Source organism: Chlorocebus sabaeus, chromosome 16, assembly GCF_047675955.1.
Source record: "Chlorocebus sabaeus isolate Y175 chromosome 16, mChlSab1.0.hap1, whole genome shotgun sequence".
Lineage (NCBI taxonomy): Eukaryota > Metazoa > Chordata > Mammalia > Primates > Cercopithecidae > Chlorocebus > Chlorocebus sabaeus.
This window is the reverse complement of record NC_132919.1, coordinates 27915314-27935596: the sequence shown is the minus strand read 5'-3', so window position 1 is coordinate 27935596 and position 20283 is coordinate 27915314. Positions and strand designations below refer to the sequence as shown.

The window sequence follows — 20283 nt, the reverse complement described above, 5'->3', positions numbered from 1 at the left end:
TTGGGAGGCCCAGGTGGGCAGATTGCTTGAGCTTAGGAGTTCAGGACCAGCCTGGGCACCATGGTGAAACCTCATCTCTACAAAAAATACAAAAAATTAGCCAGGCATTGTGGTGCACACCTGTAGTCCTGGCTACCCTGGAGGCTGAGGTGGGAGGATTGCTTGAGCCCAGGAAGTCACAGCTGTAGGGAGCCGTGATGGTGTCACTGTACTCCATTCTGGGTGGCAGAGTAAGACCCTGTCTCAAGAAAAAATAAAATAAAAAGTATCCTCAGCTGCTTAATGCAGTTGCAACTTGTAACTCGGGTAGCTTTTCATTGTTTATACCTAACACTTTATCTCCTCATACTTGTCCTTTTATTTTTTGTTTAACAGCTTTATTGAGATATAATCCACATACCATGTAATTCACCCAGTTTACTCATTTAAAGTGTACATTCATTGGTTTTTAGAAGAGTCACAGAGTTGTGCAGCCATCACCACAATCTAATTTTAGAACGTTTTTATCGCCCTGAAAATAAACCCGATACCCATTAGCAGTCACTCCCTATTTCTCTCACCCTCTCTCCCAGCCCTAAGCAACCACGAATCTACTTTCTGTCTGTGTAGATTTGCCTATTCTGGGTGTTCTGTAAATGGATTCATATAAATGGATTTTTGAGACAGGCTCCTTTTACTTAGCGTGTTTTCAAAGGTCATCTATGGTATAGTATGTATCAGTACATCATTCCTTTTCATGACCAAATAATACTACATTTTGTGGATAATACCACATTTTATTTATCCATTCATCATTTGATAGACATTTGAGTTGTTTCCACTTTTTTGCTATTATGAATAATGCTGTATATACATGCGTGTACAACTTTTTGGGTGGACATATGTTTTCTTTTCTCTTGGGTTTATGCATATGAGACTTAAGATTGTGTCCCTAGCCTTGAAAGGTAGTAGAATGGATCTGGCCAAACATAATGACTCTCCATTTTAATTTTGAAAATTGAAAGATTCTGCAATATGGAATTAATTGGTCAGAAGCCAGCAGTGAAAACCATCCTTTTTGATTTGGGGTGGGGGGGTGGATGTTTGTTTTTTTGTTTATTTATTTATATTTAAATGTGAGGTCTTACTCTGTCACCCAGGCTGGAGTGCAGTGGCATAATCATAGCTCACTAGCCTCAAGCAGTCCCCGGCCTCAGCCTCCCAAAGTGGTGGGATTAAGGATACTATTCTATTTAAGAAGAAAGGAAAGAGTTTCAGACTTGCTGTCATTTGTATAAACGCACCAACCCATTTGCCAACCTACTTTTTTTCTTCCTGCCTCTATCCACTTCTTGTACATAACAGTATTTCATCTCATAATTAACAGCTATTAGTTAACTGAAGGAAAATTATGTATGTAGATTTCAAGACCAATGTGAGAACAAGTTATAGTGGCATTCATGGTTATGTGACCGTATCAGTCACCTTAGACTTTAATAAGGGCAATATCTGAGTGGGCAAGAGTGAGGTTTTTTTGTTCACAGATTTTCATAATTTATGATAGTACATTATTTATCTCCTGCTATCTAAAGCCTCGGATTTCCTAGGAATATGAGGAAATCTATAATAGTTAAAACAAAGAAATTTCAACTTAGTTTGACAAAATGTGTAAGAACAAGTGAGGATTCAAATAATGGTTGGCCATTTTAAAGAACCTAATAATATGTTCAGGAGAATGTATATCCCTTATGTGGCATACTTAATATATAATCTCATTGGCCGGGCACAGTGGCTCCCACCTGTAATCCCAGCACTTTGGGAGGCCAAGGCAGGCGGATCACGAGGTCAGGAGATCAAGACCATCCTGGCTAACATGGTGAAACCCCGTCTCTAAAATGCTAAAATACAAAAAATTAGCTGGGCATGGTGGCAGGCACCTGTAGTCCCAGCTACTTGGGAGGCTGAGGCAGGAGAATGGCGTGAACCCAGGAGGTGGAGCTTGCGGTGAGCCGAGATCGCACCACTGCACTCCAGCCTGGGCGACAGAGTGAGATTCCATCTCAAAAAAAACAAAAAATACATATGTACACACACACACATATATGTATATACATATATATACATATATACACATAAAAATATATATACACATATATGTGTGTGTGTGGGTATATACTCTCATTATAGTATCAGTCACTACACTCCAGCCTGGGTGACAGAGCGAGACTCTGTCTCAAAAAAAATTAAGATAAATAATAATTTCAGTCACTAATATGAAAGTCATTTTAAACTATTGACCTTATTCTAGGGAGAATCCAAAAGTCTTCTTAGGTCAAATGCAACCAAAGCATATGATTATATAAATAGGAATGACAAAATGGTTAGCTTTTTAAAAGTTATGGATAATTCCTCTAACACTACACTACTACACCCATTTTCAAAGTGCCCTCATTGCTACTTTCAGTGAGCCTGAAAATACAGCCAGTGAGTGCTGCCTCTGCCTAACAGATCTCAACAACAAGTCTCTCATCAACATCCATCATAATACAAAACTGAGACTGGTCTCAAGTGTACCTTTCATAGGACAGACCTAGGTTTTAATATAGTATAGACTAAAAGCAAATGTAGTAAGATGCAGTCTAGCAGTCTCTCTTTCCATTTTAAAAGAAGTCAATAATCATTTAATTTCTATGTCTAATCAGAGTCCTTTAATGAATCAGAACTTTCTTTTACAAAAGTCACTGAGGTAGAAGGAATCCTCTCTGTCAACGTTAGAATGGAGAATAATTATCCTTTGGTTTGTAAATTTCACCAGGCGATCTCCAACAGCATCTCCAAGCAATGTTCATATTACTCCGCCCAGAAGACAACATCAGGCTGGTAAGTTAGTGGTATCATCATAATTTTCTTCCTCAAAAGACTATCTAAGATAGCCAGCCAACATCGAACAGTCATTTTTACATCCCAACACAGTGCTGGGAACTATGTGAAGTAAGAGAGAAGATAATGTGGAATGTTGTGAAATAATTTGATGGTTTAAGACTGTTGATAAGCACCAGTCTGTAAGTTATTAACTATTATAACAATTGAAGTTCAGAAAATCGAGAAAAAACTTGGGAATTTGACCTAGATGAGGAAGGTTTATGTAGTCAGCGGAGCTTGAGGTGACTCTTGAAAGATGATGAGATTTGGATTGGTAGAAAGAAATTATTCTAGATAAGGACTTAACAAGCAAAAACACACATAGAGAAGGACAAGGAAGGAGTAAAATGGCCAAAGATTGATGCTGGCTTCAGACTCAGGAGACTTGAACTTAGGTGCTAAGTCATATGATACTGGACAAGTTACTTTACCCTGTCTATGCCCATTTCCTCATCTCCTGACTACCTCTTCTGTTGAGAGGGTCAACTGGACATGAAAACATACTGAATAGTGCAAAATGCTGTCTAAGTATGAGGATTATTATTGGGAAGATAGAGAACAAGGCAGGCAAATATGGATTTAGTGCTGTAAACTGGAGGTCTCAAACTGGCAGTATATAGGCCAGAGATATGTTTTGTTTGGATCACAGCGTTTTTTTAAAAAAATGTAAGCCAGAATTTTAAAGTTAGGTGAGGTCTAGCATGGGTTCTTAATTTACCATAATCCTCCTTTTGAGACAGAGTCTCGCTCTGTCGCCCAGGCTAGAGTGCCATGGCACAATCTCGGCTCACTGCAACCTCCACCTCCCAGGTGCAATCAATTCTCCTGCCTCAGCCTCCCAAGCAGCTGGGATTATAGGCATGCGCCACCACGCTCAGCTAATTTTTGTATTTTTAGTAGAGATGGGGTTTCACCTAATTGGGCAGGCTGGTCTCAAACTCCTGACCTTGTGATCCACCCGCCTCAGCCTCACAAAGTGCTGGGATTACAGGCATGAGCCACAGTGCCCAGCCCCTATTGTCTTCTTAAGTCAAGTGTCACCATTTGTCATCATTCCTGCACTGTTGTAGTAGTACCTCCAATAAAACTAGGAAAACAAAACCGAGATGAGCATATTTCTTTGTGGAAATTGGAAAGTATTTCTACCCATTCAATATTCACGTGGCTTACTTTCCTTATTTACGTTTCCCATCTGAGCCTCTTAGGAGTGTCCAATCATTTGACTTCCCTTGACCACATTGGAAAAAGAAGAACTGTCTTGGGCCACACATAAAATACACTAACACTAATGATAGCTGATGAACTTAAAAAAAAAATCAGGAATATCTCATAATGTTTTCAGAAAGTTTATGAATTTGTGCTGGGCCACATTCAAAGCCATCTTGGGCCACACGTGACCCATAGGCCATGGGTTGCACAAGCTTGCTGCTTGCTCTAGATTACTAACTAAAGGTAGTACCTCTCCCTTTTCAAAATAAGCAGTTGTGAAACGTCACAGGTTTTTCAGCCAAAGAATGCCATGGGACAGCTATAGTAGTTAGGGAAGATTCCTCAGAAGCTAATGCAGAATAGAGAGGAGGAAAAGATCATTTTAAATCAGGGAGGCCTGCTAAGGTAGTTATTGCAGTAATCTAGGCATGTGGTAATGAGTCCTTTGATTAGAATATATAAAAATTTAAAGGAATCCTTTCATAGTTGTTTTATATCTTATTTTTAATTTTTTAAATGTTTTATATCCTAACCAAAAGTAACATTTATACATTTATATAAATCTTGTCTGTATTTCTTGATATATTTCTTTCTTAAATAATTATTTAAGGCCGGGCGCAGGGGCTCACGCTTGTAGTCCCAACACTTTGGGAGACTGAGGTGGGCAGATCATTTGAGGTCAAGAGTTCGACACCAGCCTAGCCAACATGGTAAAACCCTGTCTCTACTAAAAATACAAAAATGAGCCAGGCGTGGTGGCACACACCTGTAGCTACCCAGGAGGCTGAGGCAGGAGAATCACTTGAACCCGGGAGGCGGTGGTTGCAGTGAGCCAAGATTGCGCCATTACACTCCAACCTGGATGACAGAATGAGATTCCGTCTCAAAAAATAATCATAATGTTATTATTGTTATTTAAAAGGGAACAAGGGGATGCAATTCTTACAGTATTAATAATCTGGAGTGACTGGGGTGTGGTGGCTCATGTCTGTAATCCCAGCACTTTGGGAGGCGAGGCAGGAGTTCAAGACCAGCCTAGGCAACATGGCAAAACCCTGTCTCTACAAAAAGTAAAAAATTAGCTGGGCATAGTGGCATGCCAGCTACTCGGGAGGCTGAGGTGGGAGTATTGCTTGAGCCTGGCAGGTCAAGGCTGCAGTGAGCCATGATCACGCCACTGCCCTCAACCCGGGCAACAGTGCAAGCCCGTGTCTCTAATAATAATCATCATCATCATCTGAAGCAATGATTCTCAAACTTTAAAATATATCAAAATCACCTGGAGAGGTTTGTTAAATCACTAATTACTGGACTGCACATGCAGAGTTTGATTAGTAAAGGGGAAGCAGAGATAATTTGTATTTTTAAGCCAGTTTTGAAATACTGCTGATGCTGCTGATCCAGGAGTCATGTTTGGAGTACACCTCTTTGAAAACCCATAACAACAATCATTTGCACATACGCACATACTGGATGCCCAATAAATATTTGCTGATAGCTTTCAAAATTTGTGTGTTTTGGTAAAGCTAAAGCTTTAAAGAGATGTAACATCACTTTATCATTTTCTCATTGATAACCTTCTGGAATTTGGTGTGAACCTCTAAATATTAAAATAATTTTAACTACATAGAGTCTTGGAAGAACATGAAGGAAGCAGTTATGAAGGCAGAGCTGGCAATTCTTTTCTTACTAAAATATGCATCTTCAGTTGCTTTACATTTATAAAATAAATTCAGAAAATGTAACTTACGCCTCTGAATTCAAAGTTCACATGACAAGTCATTTTACAGTTGTTTTGAATTGTTACAAACACATAGTCATTATGTTTCAGATTATTGAGTGAGTCATCTTCAAGAAAATGAGTCAATGCATTGTATGACTTTGGACAAATTAGCACTTCTCTAACTGAAAGGAGCATTTGTAGACTCAAACCAAAGGCTTTTGTTTTGAGTTAAATTTGGAATGCTGAAACTCTTAAGATTTGTGCAGAAGGTTAAAAGTTTGATAGTCAACTGAAAGTCTTGCCTTTTTTTTTTTTTTTGAGACGGAGTCTATCTCTGTCGCCCAGGCTGGAGTGCAGTGGCTCAATCGTGGCTCTTTGCAACCTCTGCCTCCTGGGTTCAAGTGATTCTCCTGTCTCAGCCCCCTGAGTAGCTGGGATTACAGACATGCGCCACCATACCCGGCTAATTTTTTGTATTTTTAGTAGAGACGGGTTTTCACCATGTTGGCCAGGCTGGTCTTAAACTCCTGACCTCAGGTGATCTCCCCATCTGGCCCAAAGTGCTGGGATTACAGGCATGAGCCACCGCGCTCACTAAAAGTCTTGCCTTTATTTTTTAAATAACCCAACCAAACCACACATTTTGCTTTAGCATTGAAAATAGGACAAAGCCAATCTTTTCCTCCAGGGAAGCTTTGTGTTCCAAATACAGGCATCAAGCATTAACTTTAGTACTTAGGAAAACTGTAGCTAGTAAAATAAAGGAAGTGGTTTTATAGTACTCTTGCACATTACCAAAGATCAACCATTTAATTAAAACAATAATCTGAGAAATTAAGAATTCTCAGGACATTTGAAGTAACTTCAACTGATGTTCTTAACTAAAGCTGAAGTGCTGATAAGGTACAAAGAGGTCTTTTTTGAGTACTTTGCAGGAGAATTTAAGAAAATGAGGAGTTTTATTATTTTGGTTTTCATCATATGTTGCTTCTAAAATGGAAATTGGTTTATTTTTTCTAGCTATAAATATATTATGTGGGGTTTCTTTATCCCAGTCAAACAATGCAAAAAGGTATAAATAAAGTAAAAATCACTCTGTATTCTACATTCTGAGAAAATCATTGTTAGCAATTTGGATAAGCATCCTTCCACTCTTTTTAAAAATATGTATATATGAGAGAGAGAGAGTGTAAAGAGTGAGAGGAAGAGCATTGTTTTGTTTCTACAAAAATGTGACAAAAATAGAAATACCTTTTTGTAACCTACTTTCTTCATAGTTTATCATGGATGTCTTTCCATGACAATAAATAAATTGTGGTTTTTAATGGCTACATGGAATACAATTCATATTTAAGAATTTCATAGAGACAGACTGATTTTAAAAAAATATTCAGAGACTTCCTCAAGTTCTAATCTTTTTCTTTTGAAGACAGTGTTCTTTAGTCTACTGGTGTCACAAGTGAAGCCTATTTTAATTTTGGCTATTGATTTTGCTTCATTCTTTTGACTAGCATTTAATATTTACATACTTTTGGAACCTTTCTCTCTGATGGATTGGATGAACTGTCTGTCTTAGATATTGGGTCTTTATAATGTAGTTTACTGGGGGTAATTAATTTCTTTTCACAAAGAGTCTTACATCATGCACGCAGGGGCATGCATGTAAGACTCTTGGTATAGAGAAATTCTTTTGTTTTTTTTGTTTGTTTGTTTATTTTTTTTGAGACAGAGTTTCGCTCTTTTGCCCAGGCTGGAGTGCAATGGTGCAATCTCGGCTTACCACAACCTCCGCCTCCCAGGTTCAAGTGATTCTCCTGCCTCAGCCTCCTGAGTAGCTGGGATTACAGGCATGCGCCACCACGCCCAGCTAATTTTTTGTATTTTTAGTAGGGATGGGGTTTCTCCATGTTGGTCAGGCTGGTCTCAAACTCCCAACCTCAGGTGATCTGCCTTCCTCGGCTTCCCAAAGTGCTGGGATTATAAGCATGAGCCCCTGTGCCCAGCGGTGAAAAGAAATTAAAGGCAAAGGTACAGTTTAAGCTTGAGGAGGAGTATTTCCTGATGTTAGATGATGCTGAAGAGAGAAGCTCTTTTTTTTTTCTTTTTTTTTTTTTTGAGATGGAGTCTCGCTTTGTCACCCAGGCTGGAGTGCAGTGGTGCGTTCTCGGCTCACTGCAGCCTCTGCCTCCCAGGTTCCACTGATTCTCGTGACTCAGCCTCCTGAGTACCTGGGATTACAGGCACATACCACAACGCCCCACTAATTTTTGTATTTTAGTAGAGACCGGGTTTCATCGTGATGGCCAGGCTAGTTTCGAACTCCTCACTTCAAGTGATCCACCCGCCTCAGCCTCCCAAAGTGCTGGGATTACAGGTGCGAGCCACCGCTCTAAGCCAAGAGAAGCTCTTTTATCAGGTGGTGTTTGTAAACTGCTTGTAATTAGGTTAAGGATTTAAATTAGATGCCGAGGGAATAGCATTATTCTTTGATAGATAAGCTTTGAAAACAGGTTGGGTTTTTCAGGAATAAAGCAGAGGCAGGGGATGACTTCTCAGACCTACTTCAGTCCTAAGACTGCTGGATTCAATTCACCTGAAACTTGTAATAGCATTCCAAATTTAGGCAGTAAATGTAGTTTCTTGGAAATATAAGCTCGGTTACTATTGCTGCCAAGTTTTAAAATCCAGGATATTGTTTTGTTCAGACAATTAAAATGTACTTCAGTAGTGTCCTTTTCAAGGAGAACTTTAGTTGATTAATGAAATGCATCTCAATTGTCTTATTCCAGTCATTGATTTCAATATAAGTTCTGGAGACTGAAGAAACATTGGAAATGCTGTCATTTTCAAAATTAGGGTATTATGAACAAAATTGCCATTTTAAATTTATTTGATTGTGTTAATAAATTAAATTATTACATTTTGCTTAATCTTATCTCCAATGGAGGAATATGAAATAAACCTCAAACCAGGATGGGCGTTAGACTTTTCCTTATGGCTGTGGCACATAGATTTTTAATTCATTAACCTATAATCTTGAAGCTTAAAAGGAACTTTTTTTTTTTTTTTTTTTTTTTTTGAGAGTCTCACTCACCCTGTTGCCTAGGCTGGAGTGGAGTGGCGTGATCTCAACCTACTGCAACCTCCTCCTCCCGGGATCCAGTGATTCTCCTGCCTCAGCCACCTGAGCAGCTGGGATTACAGACACACGCCACCACACCTAGCTAATTTTTTTTGTATTTTTAGTAGAGAGAGGATTTTGCCATGTTGGCCAGGCTGATCTCGAGCTCCTGACCTCAAGCGATCTGCCTGCCTCAGCCTCCCAAAGTTTTGAGATTACAGGCGTGAACCACTGCGCCCAGTCTAAAAGTAACTTTAAATAAAGTCTTGGGTTTATCCCCTCACGTTTCAGAATTTTTTCTTCAAAGATTTTTATCTCATCCTTCTAATTAGGAGATAGGTGTTGAATTAATACTGTAGGTACTATCTAGAGGCCTGTGATCAAATTCCAGGAACTCTTAAGTGCTATTCTTCCATTTAAGAAGCTTAAAATTGACCAGTCTGGACAACATGGTGAAACCTCATCTCTACCAAAGATACAAAAAATTAGCCAAGCATGGTGGCGGGCACTTGTGGTCCCAGTTCTTTGGGAGGCTGAGGTGGGAGGATTGCTTGACCCCGGGAGGCAGAGGTTGCAGAACACCCCATTGCATTCCAGCCTGGGTAACAGAGTGAAACACAAAAACAAAAAAGAAGCTGAAAATTGAATGGATCTGAAATATGCATGGTATTCAAGCCTAAGTCAGTATGAAATGGCTGGGGCCCTTCTCATTAGGTTTGGGAACTTCTGTTACAGTTTGAGTAAGCAAGGGCGAGCCAAACATTTGAAATGCTTTTGATATTATAAAATAAACTTTTTAAAAAGAGACAACTGGCCGGGCGAAGTGGCTTGCGCCTGTAATCCCAGCACTTTGGGAGGCCAAGGTGGGTGGATCACAAGGTCAAGAGATCAAGAGCATCCTGGCCAACATGGTGAAACCCCATGTCTACTAAAAATACAAAAAGTAGCCAGGCGCAGTGGCAGGCACCTGTAATCCCATTTACTCGGGAGGCTGAGGCAGGAGAATTGCTTGAACCCAGGGGGCAGAGGTTTCAGTGAGCTGAGATCACACCACTGTACTCCAGCCTGGGCAACAGAGTGAAACTCCATCTCAAAAAAAAAAAAAAAAAAAAAGACAACTAATGTTTGCAGTGAATATCACTTACAAAGAAACTCTTATAGCCTACTTCTAACTTGGCCTGGTAACTTGCATTATAGGTAATACTTATGAAAGTTATATTTTTCCTTTTATCAGCTTTGACTTAGCCAATCAGTTGCCACTGGTTGGTGTAGGAGTTGTAGATAAATTGTCAGAAACAAAGTTCAGTTGTTCCCAGGCCATTTGTATTTGAGACTTGCCAGAAATTCTTGGAGCCTTGACAGAGAATAAAAGAGCCTCTAACACATTCAGGAAGCTTGGGCCAAGGGAGGCCCAAATGTAAATATGTAATAATATACGAGATCTTGTTTATAAGAAATTCTAGTTTACCTGCACCAGGATTTCTGATGAATTAACATGTTGTAGAGTGTTTCTACAATCAGAGAAGGAGTCAGTACTGCCTACCAGTCAGCCACATGTACATTTACTATTGATTAATTGTTCTGTGTGTATAATGTCCCACTCTTGATCCCAGCCTTCTAGATCTTAGTCCATTTAAATGTTAGTTCCTCTTAGCTTCTCATAAGTGAATTTGGTTTAAAATGCTCAATTACTTCATGGAACATGAAGTCAGAAGTACAGTTCTCTATCTTATGCATTTGGCATCAGAATGGTAAGCATTACATTCTTGTTATATCCGTTCTTATTAGAAACAAGATTTAATGTAGCCACATCTGCCGTTTATGCTTCCCTAAATTTTCCTAGGAGTATCAGAATAGAGACAAAAAGATAGCCACGGGAGTCTCACCTCTGTCTTGCTAAATGGGTCATTTGAGCTGTGTAACTATGCCTCTTTTTCCCTTGGCCTGGCCATTTTGGAATAGTGACAGAGTTTAGAGGAGGGAGACTCTAAGAACAGCAGCACTGAAAAAAAAATTCCAAATAGAAATTTCTGACAAATATAATGAGCCAGTTGATGGATTAGAATTGTTTCTCTAAGGAAGAGGGGTTATTTTACACAGAAGAATTTGCCTCCAGAGCACATTTTTCTGGCTTCAAAGATCTGTCATTTTGCCAGGTGGGTGGTTCACGCCTGTAATCCCAGCACTTTGGGAGGCCGAAGTGGGTGGACCACCTGAGGCAGGAGTTCGAGACCAGCCTGGCCATCTGGCCAACATGATGAAACCCTGTCTCTATAAAAATACAAAAATTAGGCGCAGTGGCGTGCGCCTGTAATCCCAGTTACTCAGAAGGCTGAGGCAGGAGAATCACTTAAACCCAGGAAGCAGAGGTTGCAGTGAGCCGAGATCGCGCCATTGCACTCCAACCTGAGTGACAGAGGGAGACCCTGTCTCCAAAAAAAAAAAAAAAAACCAGGTGCAGTGGCTCGCGCCCGTAATCCTAGCACTTTGGGAGGCCGAGGCAGGCGAATTGCCTGAGCCTGGGCAACATGGTGAAACCTCATCTGTACTAAAATACCAAAAAAAAAAAAAAAAACAGGCATGGCAGCATGTGCCAGTAGTCCCAGCTACCCAGGAGGCTGAGGCAGGAGAATTGCTTGAACCTGGAAGGCGGAGATTGCAGTAAGCCGAGATCACACCACTGCACTCCAGCATGGGGGACAGAGCAAGACTCCATCTCTTGAAAAAAAAAGCTGTCTTTAAAATTATTAACAAATGAAAGAAGAGTAGCCTAGACTATACACTCAATGAGGGCATAGATCATGTCTCTCTCTTCCACCATTGAATCCTCAGCACTTGGCATTGTTATTGTATATGTATAATAAATATTTACATAAATATTGATAATATATACATAAATATATGTGTATTATTTGAATGTGTTGCCTGTAGTTGTTTTATTTTTAAGGCTTATAAGATACCTTTTGGCTTTGGGAGGCCAAGACGGGCAGACCACGAGGTCAGGAGATCAAGACCATCCTGGCTAACACAGTGAAATCCCATCTCTACTAAAAAAAAAATACAAAAAAAAAACTAGCCGGGCGAGGTGGCAGGTGCCTGTAGTCCTAGCTACTCGGGAGGCTGAGGCAGGAGAATGGCGTAAACCCGGGAGGCGGAGCTTGCAGTGAGCTGAGGTCCAGCCACTGCACTCCAGCCTGGTTGACAGAACAAGACTCTGTCTCAAAAAAAAAAAAAAAAGGATACCTTTTGGAACTTACTAAGAAAATTTCCAAACACATTAAAGTAGAAAGTACATCCTCAGCCAGGCGTGGTGACTCACACCTGTTAAAAAAACGAAAGAAAGAAAGAAAGAAAGTATATCCTCATAAACTCATTACTCAGCATTTTTTTTTTTTTTTTTTTTTGGACTAGAGTCTCACTCTGTCACCCAGGCTGGAGGGCAGTGGTGTGATCTCAGCTCACTGCAACCTCTGCCTCTTGGGTTCCAGCGATCCTCCTGCCTCAGCCTCCTGAGTAGCTGGGATTACAGGCATGCGCCACCACACCCAGCTAATTTTTTTTTTGTATTTTTAGGAGACAGGGTTTCACCATGTTGGCTAGGCTGGTCTTGAACTCCTGACCTCAGGTGATCTGCCTACTTGGCCTCCCAAAGTGCTGGGATTATAGGCGTAAGCCACCGCGCCTGGCCATTACTCAGCTTTAATAACCATCAACCTTTTGCCTGACTTCTTTCATCTATCCCCACTCCGTGTTAAATTTTTTTGTTGGAACATTTTAAAGTAAAACTCAGAAACCATGTCATTTCACTCCCAGTACTTAAGAAAAAGTCACAGTAACCACAATGGCATTACTACATTCACAGTAAATCCTTAATTTCATCTAAGACCCTGTCCGTATTCAAATTTTCTGAGCGTCTTTTTAAAATTTAATTAAGCAATAAATTAAAACTTTTGACAAAAAATGAGAAGTTTCTGAAAATGCAATCTCCTTTAATTATCATTAAAACTTAAGAAAATCTTATAGTGCATTAACATGCAGGAATTCAGTATAGCAAAGTCAATACTCGCCTTAGATGTTGCTAATAGTTTGCTCCATATTATAATTGTTTGTGGGAATTGCATCTCTGAGACCAATGCTCACATTCATATACCTCACATTTCCCTCTTCAATCTTTATTACACACTGTGGTAATTAGTATAAATTACGCTAATAACAAACATTGAGCATTTACTGTGTGCCAAGCACGGTGCTTTACATGTATTATTTTATAAGATTCTTAAAACAACCAGACGATAGGTATTATTATATCTCCCTCCAATTAATTTAGTAACTTACCAAAGGTTTTATAGCTAGTATACAAGCTGAGATTTTAATTTATGTCTCCTAACTACTGACTCTGCTGCCTGCCTGAGTATGCTAAAGATGCTGATGAAAAAGGGTTGAAATGATCTGAAATTAACATTCTAAATTTCATAATATCTCTGTTGTGTGCTAACTTCCAGGCTGTAAGACTGGAAAGTACTTACCAGAATCGAACACGCTATATGGTAGTGGTTTCAACTAATGGTAGACAAGACACTGAAGAAAGCATCGTCCTAGGAATGGATTTCTCCTCTAATGACAGGTATGGTGGTACCATTTCAAAATGTGAAAACTGTGTTTTAAGTAACCTGTTCCAGTTGTTTTTTTTTTGGTGGGGGGCAGGGGGACGGAATGTCATCACTCTGTTGCCCAGACTGGAATGCAGTGGCACAATCTTGGTTCACTGCAACCTCTGCCTCCTGGGTTCAAGCAATTCTCCTACCTCAGCCTCCCGAGTAGCTGGGATTACAGGTGTGCACCACTATGCCCGATTAATTTTTGTATTTTTAGTAGAGACAGAGTTTTGCCATGTTGGCCAGTTTCAAACTCCTGACTTCAAGTGCTCCACCCGCCTCAACCTCCCAAAGTGCTGAGATGACAGGTGTGAGCCACCGTGCCTGACCCCAGTTGCCTTTTATCACAAAAATATCTTGTGCAGTTCTGCTGTTAAAGTACAAGACATAAAACTAAAGAACATAAGTATCTCAGCCACAGTCTTGAGAAACAAGAATGTTTAGTGAATGTCTTTGGTCCTGAGTTTCTAATTTACCATTATTCCATACCTTCATCTCATCTTTAGATAGTCACAATATAAAGCAAGTGGTTTCAAAGTTACATTTAAAAAGCTGCCTTTTTATTTCTTTTTTTGAGACAATGTCTCGCTCTGTTGTCCAGGCTGAAGTGCCGTGATACAGTCACAGCTCACTACAGCCTCAAATTCCTCCACCTCAGCCTCCTAAGTAGCTGGAAGTACAGGCATGCACCACCATACCCAGCTATTTGGTCTTTTTTTTTTTTTCCTTATTTTTCTGGAGACGAGATTTCCTTATGTTGGCCAGGCTGGTCTTGATTTCCTGGGCTTAAGCGATCCTCCCACTTGGGCTTCCCAAAGTTCTGGAATTATAGGCATGAGCCTTGCACCTGGCCTACTCTATTGTAGTCAGTAATGATTCACTTTGGTGATTACAGGGCACCCAGCCTTTGTGGTAGTATACCAGTGGTCCCAGATCCAAAGAGATCCCACTTAAACTACCATCTGTTTTGTTTATCCATGTCCTTAAACCTTGCTTTTACCAAATGTTATGCCTCCTTTTTCCTTTTATTGAGTTAAAAAGGATGGTGGGGGGGCGGGCATGGGGCGGTACAGGATGGCTCCTTAAACTCAAAGCAGAACTTTTTATGTACCTTTGGCTTTAGCTGTACTTTATATTCTATGATGAAAGATAACACACAACACCTGTCCTTTTTGTGTGTCGTTAAGGTTTGTTGCTTTCCTTTTTTATTTTTCCCACTTTTTCTGGAGAAACCTTCGGAAGACTGTGGAATGTGGCTGCTAAGCAGATCTTTACACTCTGGATAATAAGCCTCAGGAAATCCTGCCAGATGTCTCAAAGCATTGACTTCCTGGTTCAGGACTAGAATGGAACTTTGGAGTAGCTAGGGGTGTGACCTAGGCCTAGGGAAATTTAGTCACAAAGAGAGGAGGAGCCTGGGAATGATTCTAATTGTCCTGATGTTGAGGGGAAAAAAATCACTTTATCACTAGAAAGTTTCCCAAACCAATGTTTACCTTATTCCTATATAGAAGTCAACCTGAAAATAACTTGGGAGTTCACAGGGATTCCCAAAGCCAAAGTTATTAGCTTATATACCACTTAACAGCATTTAATTGTAGGCTCTAAATTTACACGGGCTTGTAAACCACATTTAGGAAGCTTTCTCCTGCATGGTTTTAACTTCTGATTAAGCAACGGAGCTTTCAGTAAGCATTTTCCATAACAGCACCTACCTTGTTTACATTCATTAGGATTTTAGGACCTCTAATTTAGGTTTTTAATCTCTCAAAATCTGTATTGTCCAGTATAGTAGCCACTAACCATATGTGCCCCTTCCTTCCTTCTTGCCTGCCTGCCTGCCTTCCTGCCTGCCTGCCTGCCTGCCTGCCTGCCTTCTTTCATCTTCCTTCCTTTCTTTTTTCCTTTTTGTGGAGAACACGGTCTCTCTGTGTTGTCCAGGCTGGTCTCAACTCCTGAGCTCCTGCCTCTGCCTTCCTGAGTGCTGGGATTATAGGCATGAGCGACTGCATACGGCATGCATGTGTCTTTTTAAATATCTTAAAATTAAATGAAATTTCAGTTCCTCAGTTCCAACTAGTCACATTTCAAGTATTCAGTAACCGTATGTGCTAGTGGCTATCATATTAGTACATGTATAGAACATTTTCCATTCTTGCAGAAAGTTCAGTTGGACAGCACTGTTCTAGCTAGTATTTCCTTTGTTCAGTTCTCCCTGACCCCCTTCCTTGAAAACCCTATAAAACAGGAACAGGAACCTCACGAAGCTTCAATTGAATCTTCCCCTAGAGACAGAAGACAATAACCGCAGATTCTCCTGACCCAGAATATCAGCAAGCACATGTCTAATCTTAATCTCTTTCACTTTGTCCTAAACTTTACCAGAAAGAATGCATATTAATATAGGTACCCAGTAGTTTATACTCGGTGAATTACATCTATCTTTTGCCAGTGGCCCTGTCTGATTCATATTTGACCAGTGTCACTAGCCAAAGGAAATTTTAGTTTATAGAAGACAAAAGAAGACATGAAACACTAGAAACTAGTTTTCGTTCTGTTTGCTAAACTTACTATTATGAAATTCCCGTACATCCTCACTTTAATGAGTTCCTTGGACTGTAAGAAGTCTCAGGTGCTCAGGTAATCTAAAATCATTTCTGTCTCAGTTGTTGTTGAAGGAATTTGAATTTGTATCATTTCATATCTGAGAATGTAAAATGTTAATGCTTCAAAATAGTATTAAGCCTAAGTGGAACCCAGATAATGACAAGTACAAATAGTTCTTAATAATACGTCACAGCCAATTCATTTAGCCCATTTACAAGTTCTTTGAGTATTATATTTAAATAAATTTTTTAGTACGCAGCATAATCTTGATTTCTAAAATGTAACATATATTTCAAGTTATAAAATAATAGATCTTCGTGGTTTGTTGTGTTTTTTTTTTCCATTTCTTTTTGTACTCCTAACACCTTGAAATGTCTGGTACATAGTAGGCACTAAATAAATCGTTATTGAATGAGTTGAATATTTACTAAAGTAAGTAGTTATACTTTAATGGAGAAAAATCTTGAGAGACTGAGGTAACCTGGATAAAAATACCAAGTGTGCCTTATTCAGGCCTTTCCTTCCTGTTGTGTGAAAAAGCTACTTCTTTTTTTTTTTTTTTTTTTTTTTTTGAGACAGAGTCTCGCTCTGTGGCCAAGCTGGAGTGCAGTGGCGCAATTTCGGCTCACTGCAACCTCCGCCTCCCGGGTTCAAGCGATTCTCCTGCCTCAGCCTCCCGAGCAGCTGGGACTACAGGCACACACCACCATGCCCAGCTAATTTTTGTATTTTTAGTAGAGACGGGGTTTCACCATGTTGACCAGGATGGTCTCGATCTCTTGACCTTGTGATCCGCCCGCCTCTGCTTCCCAAAGTGCTGGGATTACAGACGTGAGCCACCACACCCAGGTAAAAAAGCTGCTGCTTAATGTAAAAAAGCATTCTGGCCTGAATACAAGCCAAAAATGTAATGTTGATTCCTGTCTATCAATGTCACTTGTCCAAAGGTTAACCAAAATCTGGTCACAAGCTTATAGATCACACCCTTTTGCAGCGTCTATATCTTTTTATATAGTTAATTTCTGGATTTGTCACTGGGCTACCAACCCATCATATTTATACTCCAAATTATACTTGTTGCTAAGAACCTGGCTAAGCACTCACTAAATACAAAGCAAAAAGCTACCATAAAACTATCCCGACTTCATCTTGTGAAGCCATTTTCAAAACAAATTTTTTGTGCGCTCATCTCATCTGCTCAACAAAACTTGTGGTAGAGCTGTCTTGCTCCTGGACTCTGGCATGGTAGCTGTGTTTCTGTTGTTGAGGTCCAGGTTGCAATGTGGATAAGCTCTTTCAGTCTTGATTTGAATCTCCTGAGCTCTGGAATCACTCTTTTTGAGACAGAGTCTTGCTCTGTCTCCAGAGCTGGAGTACAATGGTGCAGTCTCAGCTCACTGCAACTTCTGCCTCCCAGGTTCAAGTGATTCTCCTGCCTCAGCCTCCTGAGTAGCTGGGATAACAGGCGCTTGCCATTGCACCCAGCTAATTTTTGTATTTTTAGTGTAGAGACAGGGTTTCACCATGTTGGCCAGGCTGATCTTGAACTCCTGACCTCAGGTGATCCGCCCACCTCGGCCTCCCAAAGTGCTGGGATTACAGCCTGGCCAACATGGTGAAACCCCATCTCTACTAAAAGTACAAAAAATTAGCCGGGTGTGGTGGCGCTCACCTGTAATCCCAGCTACTGGGGAGGCTGAGGTAGGGGAATTGCTTGAACCCGGGAGTCAGAGGTTTCAGCGAGCCGAGACTGCGCTACTGCACTCCAGCCTGGGCAACAAAGTGAGACTGCATCTCAAAAAAAAAAAAAAAAAAAAAAAATCATTGGAGTTCAGTTGGGCACTGTACCTTGTGCTAAGACCTGCCAAATGCAAGTCAGCAGCAATCATCTGCATTTTTTAGATAGTGGTCATTTGCAAGATGACAATGTAGGAAGCTGAGTCAGCAAGTTTTCTTCATTAAATATTTAAGGAACTGACTCACTATCTCTTTAAAACAGCTCCTGAGGACATACATAAGATTAATAGTGATATGATAGAAATTTCTTCACTGTAACACGTATGCCAGAATTTAGAATTTAAGGGTTTATCGTTGGTGTTGAAAGAGTTAGTAAACAAAAGACTGCTTCCCAGAGTAACAGGGAGTAACTTGTGGACTATTTCTTGTCTTGCAGTAGCACTTGTACCATGGGCTTAGTTTTGCCTCTCTGGAGCGACACGCTAATTCATTTGGATGGTGATGGGTAAGAGATTTCCTTTTTTATTCTGTTACAGAAAGCCAAGGGGTGGGGCTCCATCTTACTGCACATTCATTCAGCTAAAAGGGAGGGCCAGTGTGCCAACCGAACTTTCATGTCAGCAGCTCAATGAGTCCTTTTAAACTCCTGTTTTGTAAAGTGGAGTAAAAATACAACTTGCCAGGGTCTCTCACTTCTGTTCTTCTAGGCCGACTGTGGTAGGAATCAAGACAAAGAAGAACTAGTTTGTTGGCTCTTTAATCTGAGCATGTGGGACTGTTGCAATGCTCTCCCAAAGGATGATATGTTCTGTTTCAAATAACCTCTTGCCGCCTCTGCCAGCTGTCAGCCTACAGTATAACCCCTTTGCTATGCCAGTTCCTTCCAGTGACCCCACCCCCACCCTACCTCCTAATGTTTTTAGAATGTGTCCCCAAGAGACCAAGATGTTTGCTCCAGTTTATAAAACCAGGGTCAGGTTTGCTAAGAACCCACAAGACCTCCAAATAGAAATATACAGAACATTTTGTCCATAGCTACAGCTGGGAAACTGTATTTAATTCCCTAACTCCAATATGGGAATCCTTTCATTTTGCTTGGTAGATGAAGTCAAGACAATTTGTCAAAGCTTTTCTGTCAAGTCTTATTCTCTAGTTAAAACTTCTACATGAAATGCCTGATGATTCCCTCTACGGAGCCAGTTGTGGTTAGCCTGGGATACATCCGTGAAAACTCACAACTGAAATAACCTACCCTAATTTGTGGATTTTTGTCTTGTTCTCATTTGTCCTTAGTGGGTTCAGTGTATCGACGGATAACAGAGTTCACATATTCAAACCTGTATCTGTGCAGGCAATGTGGTAAGATGACTTTTACTATCTCTACAAAAGTGTTTTAATGTTATTGGAGCAATATTTTGTAAGATGTCTGAAATGGTACAATTTGCTTTGAAAATGCTAAATGATCTTTTGTGTAACCATAGTAGTTAAAGATGGCCTAGAAATGCAATATTCAAATTTTTAACAACTGGAAGGCCTTGAGTATTGGTGAACAAGTGAAATTCAGAGGAATTCAGAGGTGGTATTCTTAGGCTCTGGCAGAGACTTAACGGTTTAGATAAGCCAGTTGATACTGAGCTTTATTAGGGACACATTGACTAAGTTAATTACTTAGTGGACTAAGAGCCAAATCTAGAACATACAGTGCTATGCATTAGCTATTTCTTTTTTTTTTTTTTTTTTTTTTTTTTTTTTGAGACGAAGCCTCACTCTGTTGCCCAGGCTGGAGCGCAATGGCGCAATCTCGGCTCACTGCCACCTCTGCCTCCCAGGTTCAGGTGATTCTCCTGCCTCAGCCTCCCGAGTAGCTAGGACTACAGGCACGTGCCACTACGCCTGGCTAATTTTTTTGTATTTTTTAGTAGAGACAGGGTTTCACCATATTGGCCAGGCTGGTCTCAAACTCCTGACCTCATGATCTGCCCACCTCGGCCCCCCAAAGTGCTGGAATTACAGGTGTGAACCACTGCGCCTGGCCTGCATTAGCTATTTCTTAAGGTAACCAAGGATAGCATTCACAGAGTTACTTTATGGATAGATAAATTTCCATGTAAACTGCTGGTGGCTATTTGCATAATGCAAATAAAGCCTAGAGAAAACATTATACTTGCTAATAACCATCAGCTGGCATATGGACATTTCAGGGCTATTTACTACATGCCAGATGTTTTACATGGATTTTATTTAATCATCATACCAAGCCCCCAAAATAATATTATTAGCCCCTTACTATGGGTGAGAAAACATGCTTTGGAGGGGTTACATAACTGCCC

The 20283-nt window shown here is 40.3% G+C and overlaps 1 protein-coding gene across 11 annotated transcripts in view; it reads left to right on the top strand.

Moving 5' to 3' along the window:
• Positions 1–20283, top strand: part of SSH2 (slingshot protein phosphatase 2) — a 302660-nt gene that overhangs the window by 227917 nt on the left and 54460 nt on the right. For 6 of the 11 annotated variants that reach the window (XM_008010924.3, XM_008010921.3, XM_008010922.3 and 3 more), the window contains 4 exons: positions 2795–2859; positions 13457–13578; positions 18390–18458; positions 19247–19312. In XM_008010924.3, coding sequence (XP_008009115.2) covers positions 2795–2859; positions 13457–13578; positions 18390–18458; positions 19247–19312 — 322 coding nt within the window. The remainder of the gene's footprint in view (positions 1–2794; positions 2860–13456; positions 13579–18389; positions 18459–19246; positions 19313–20283) is intronic. The other 5 variants (XM_073004801.1, XM_008010928.3, XM_073004800.1 and 2 more) reach the window with 1 other exon arrangement.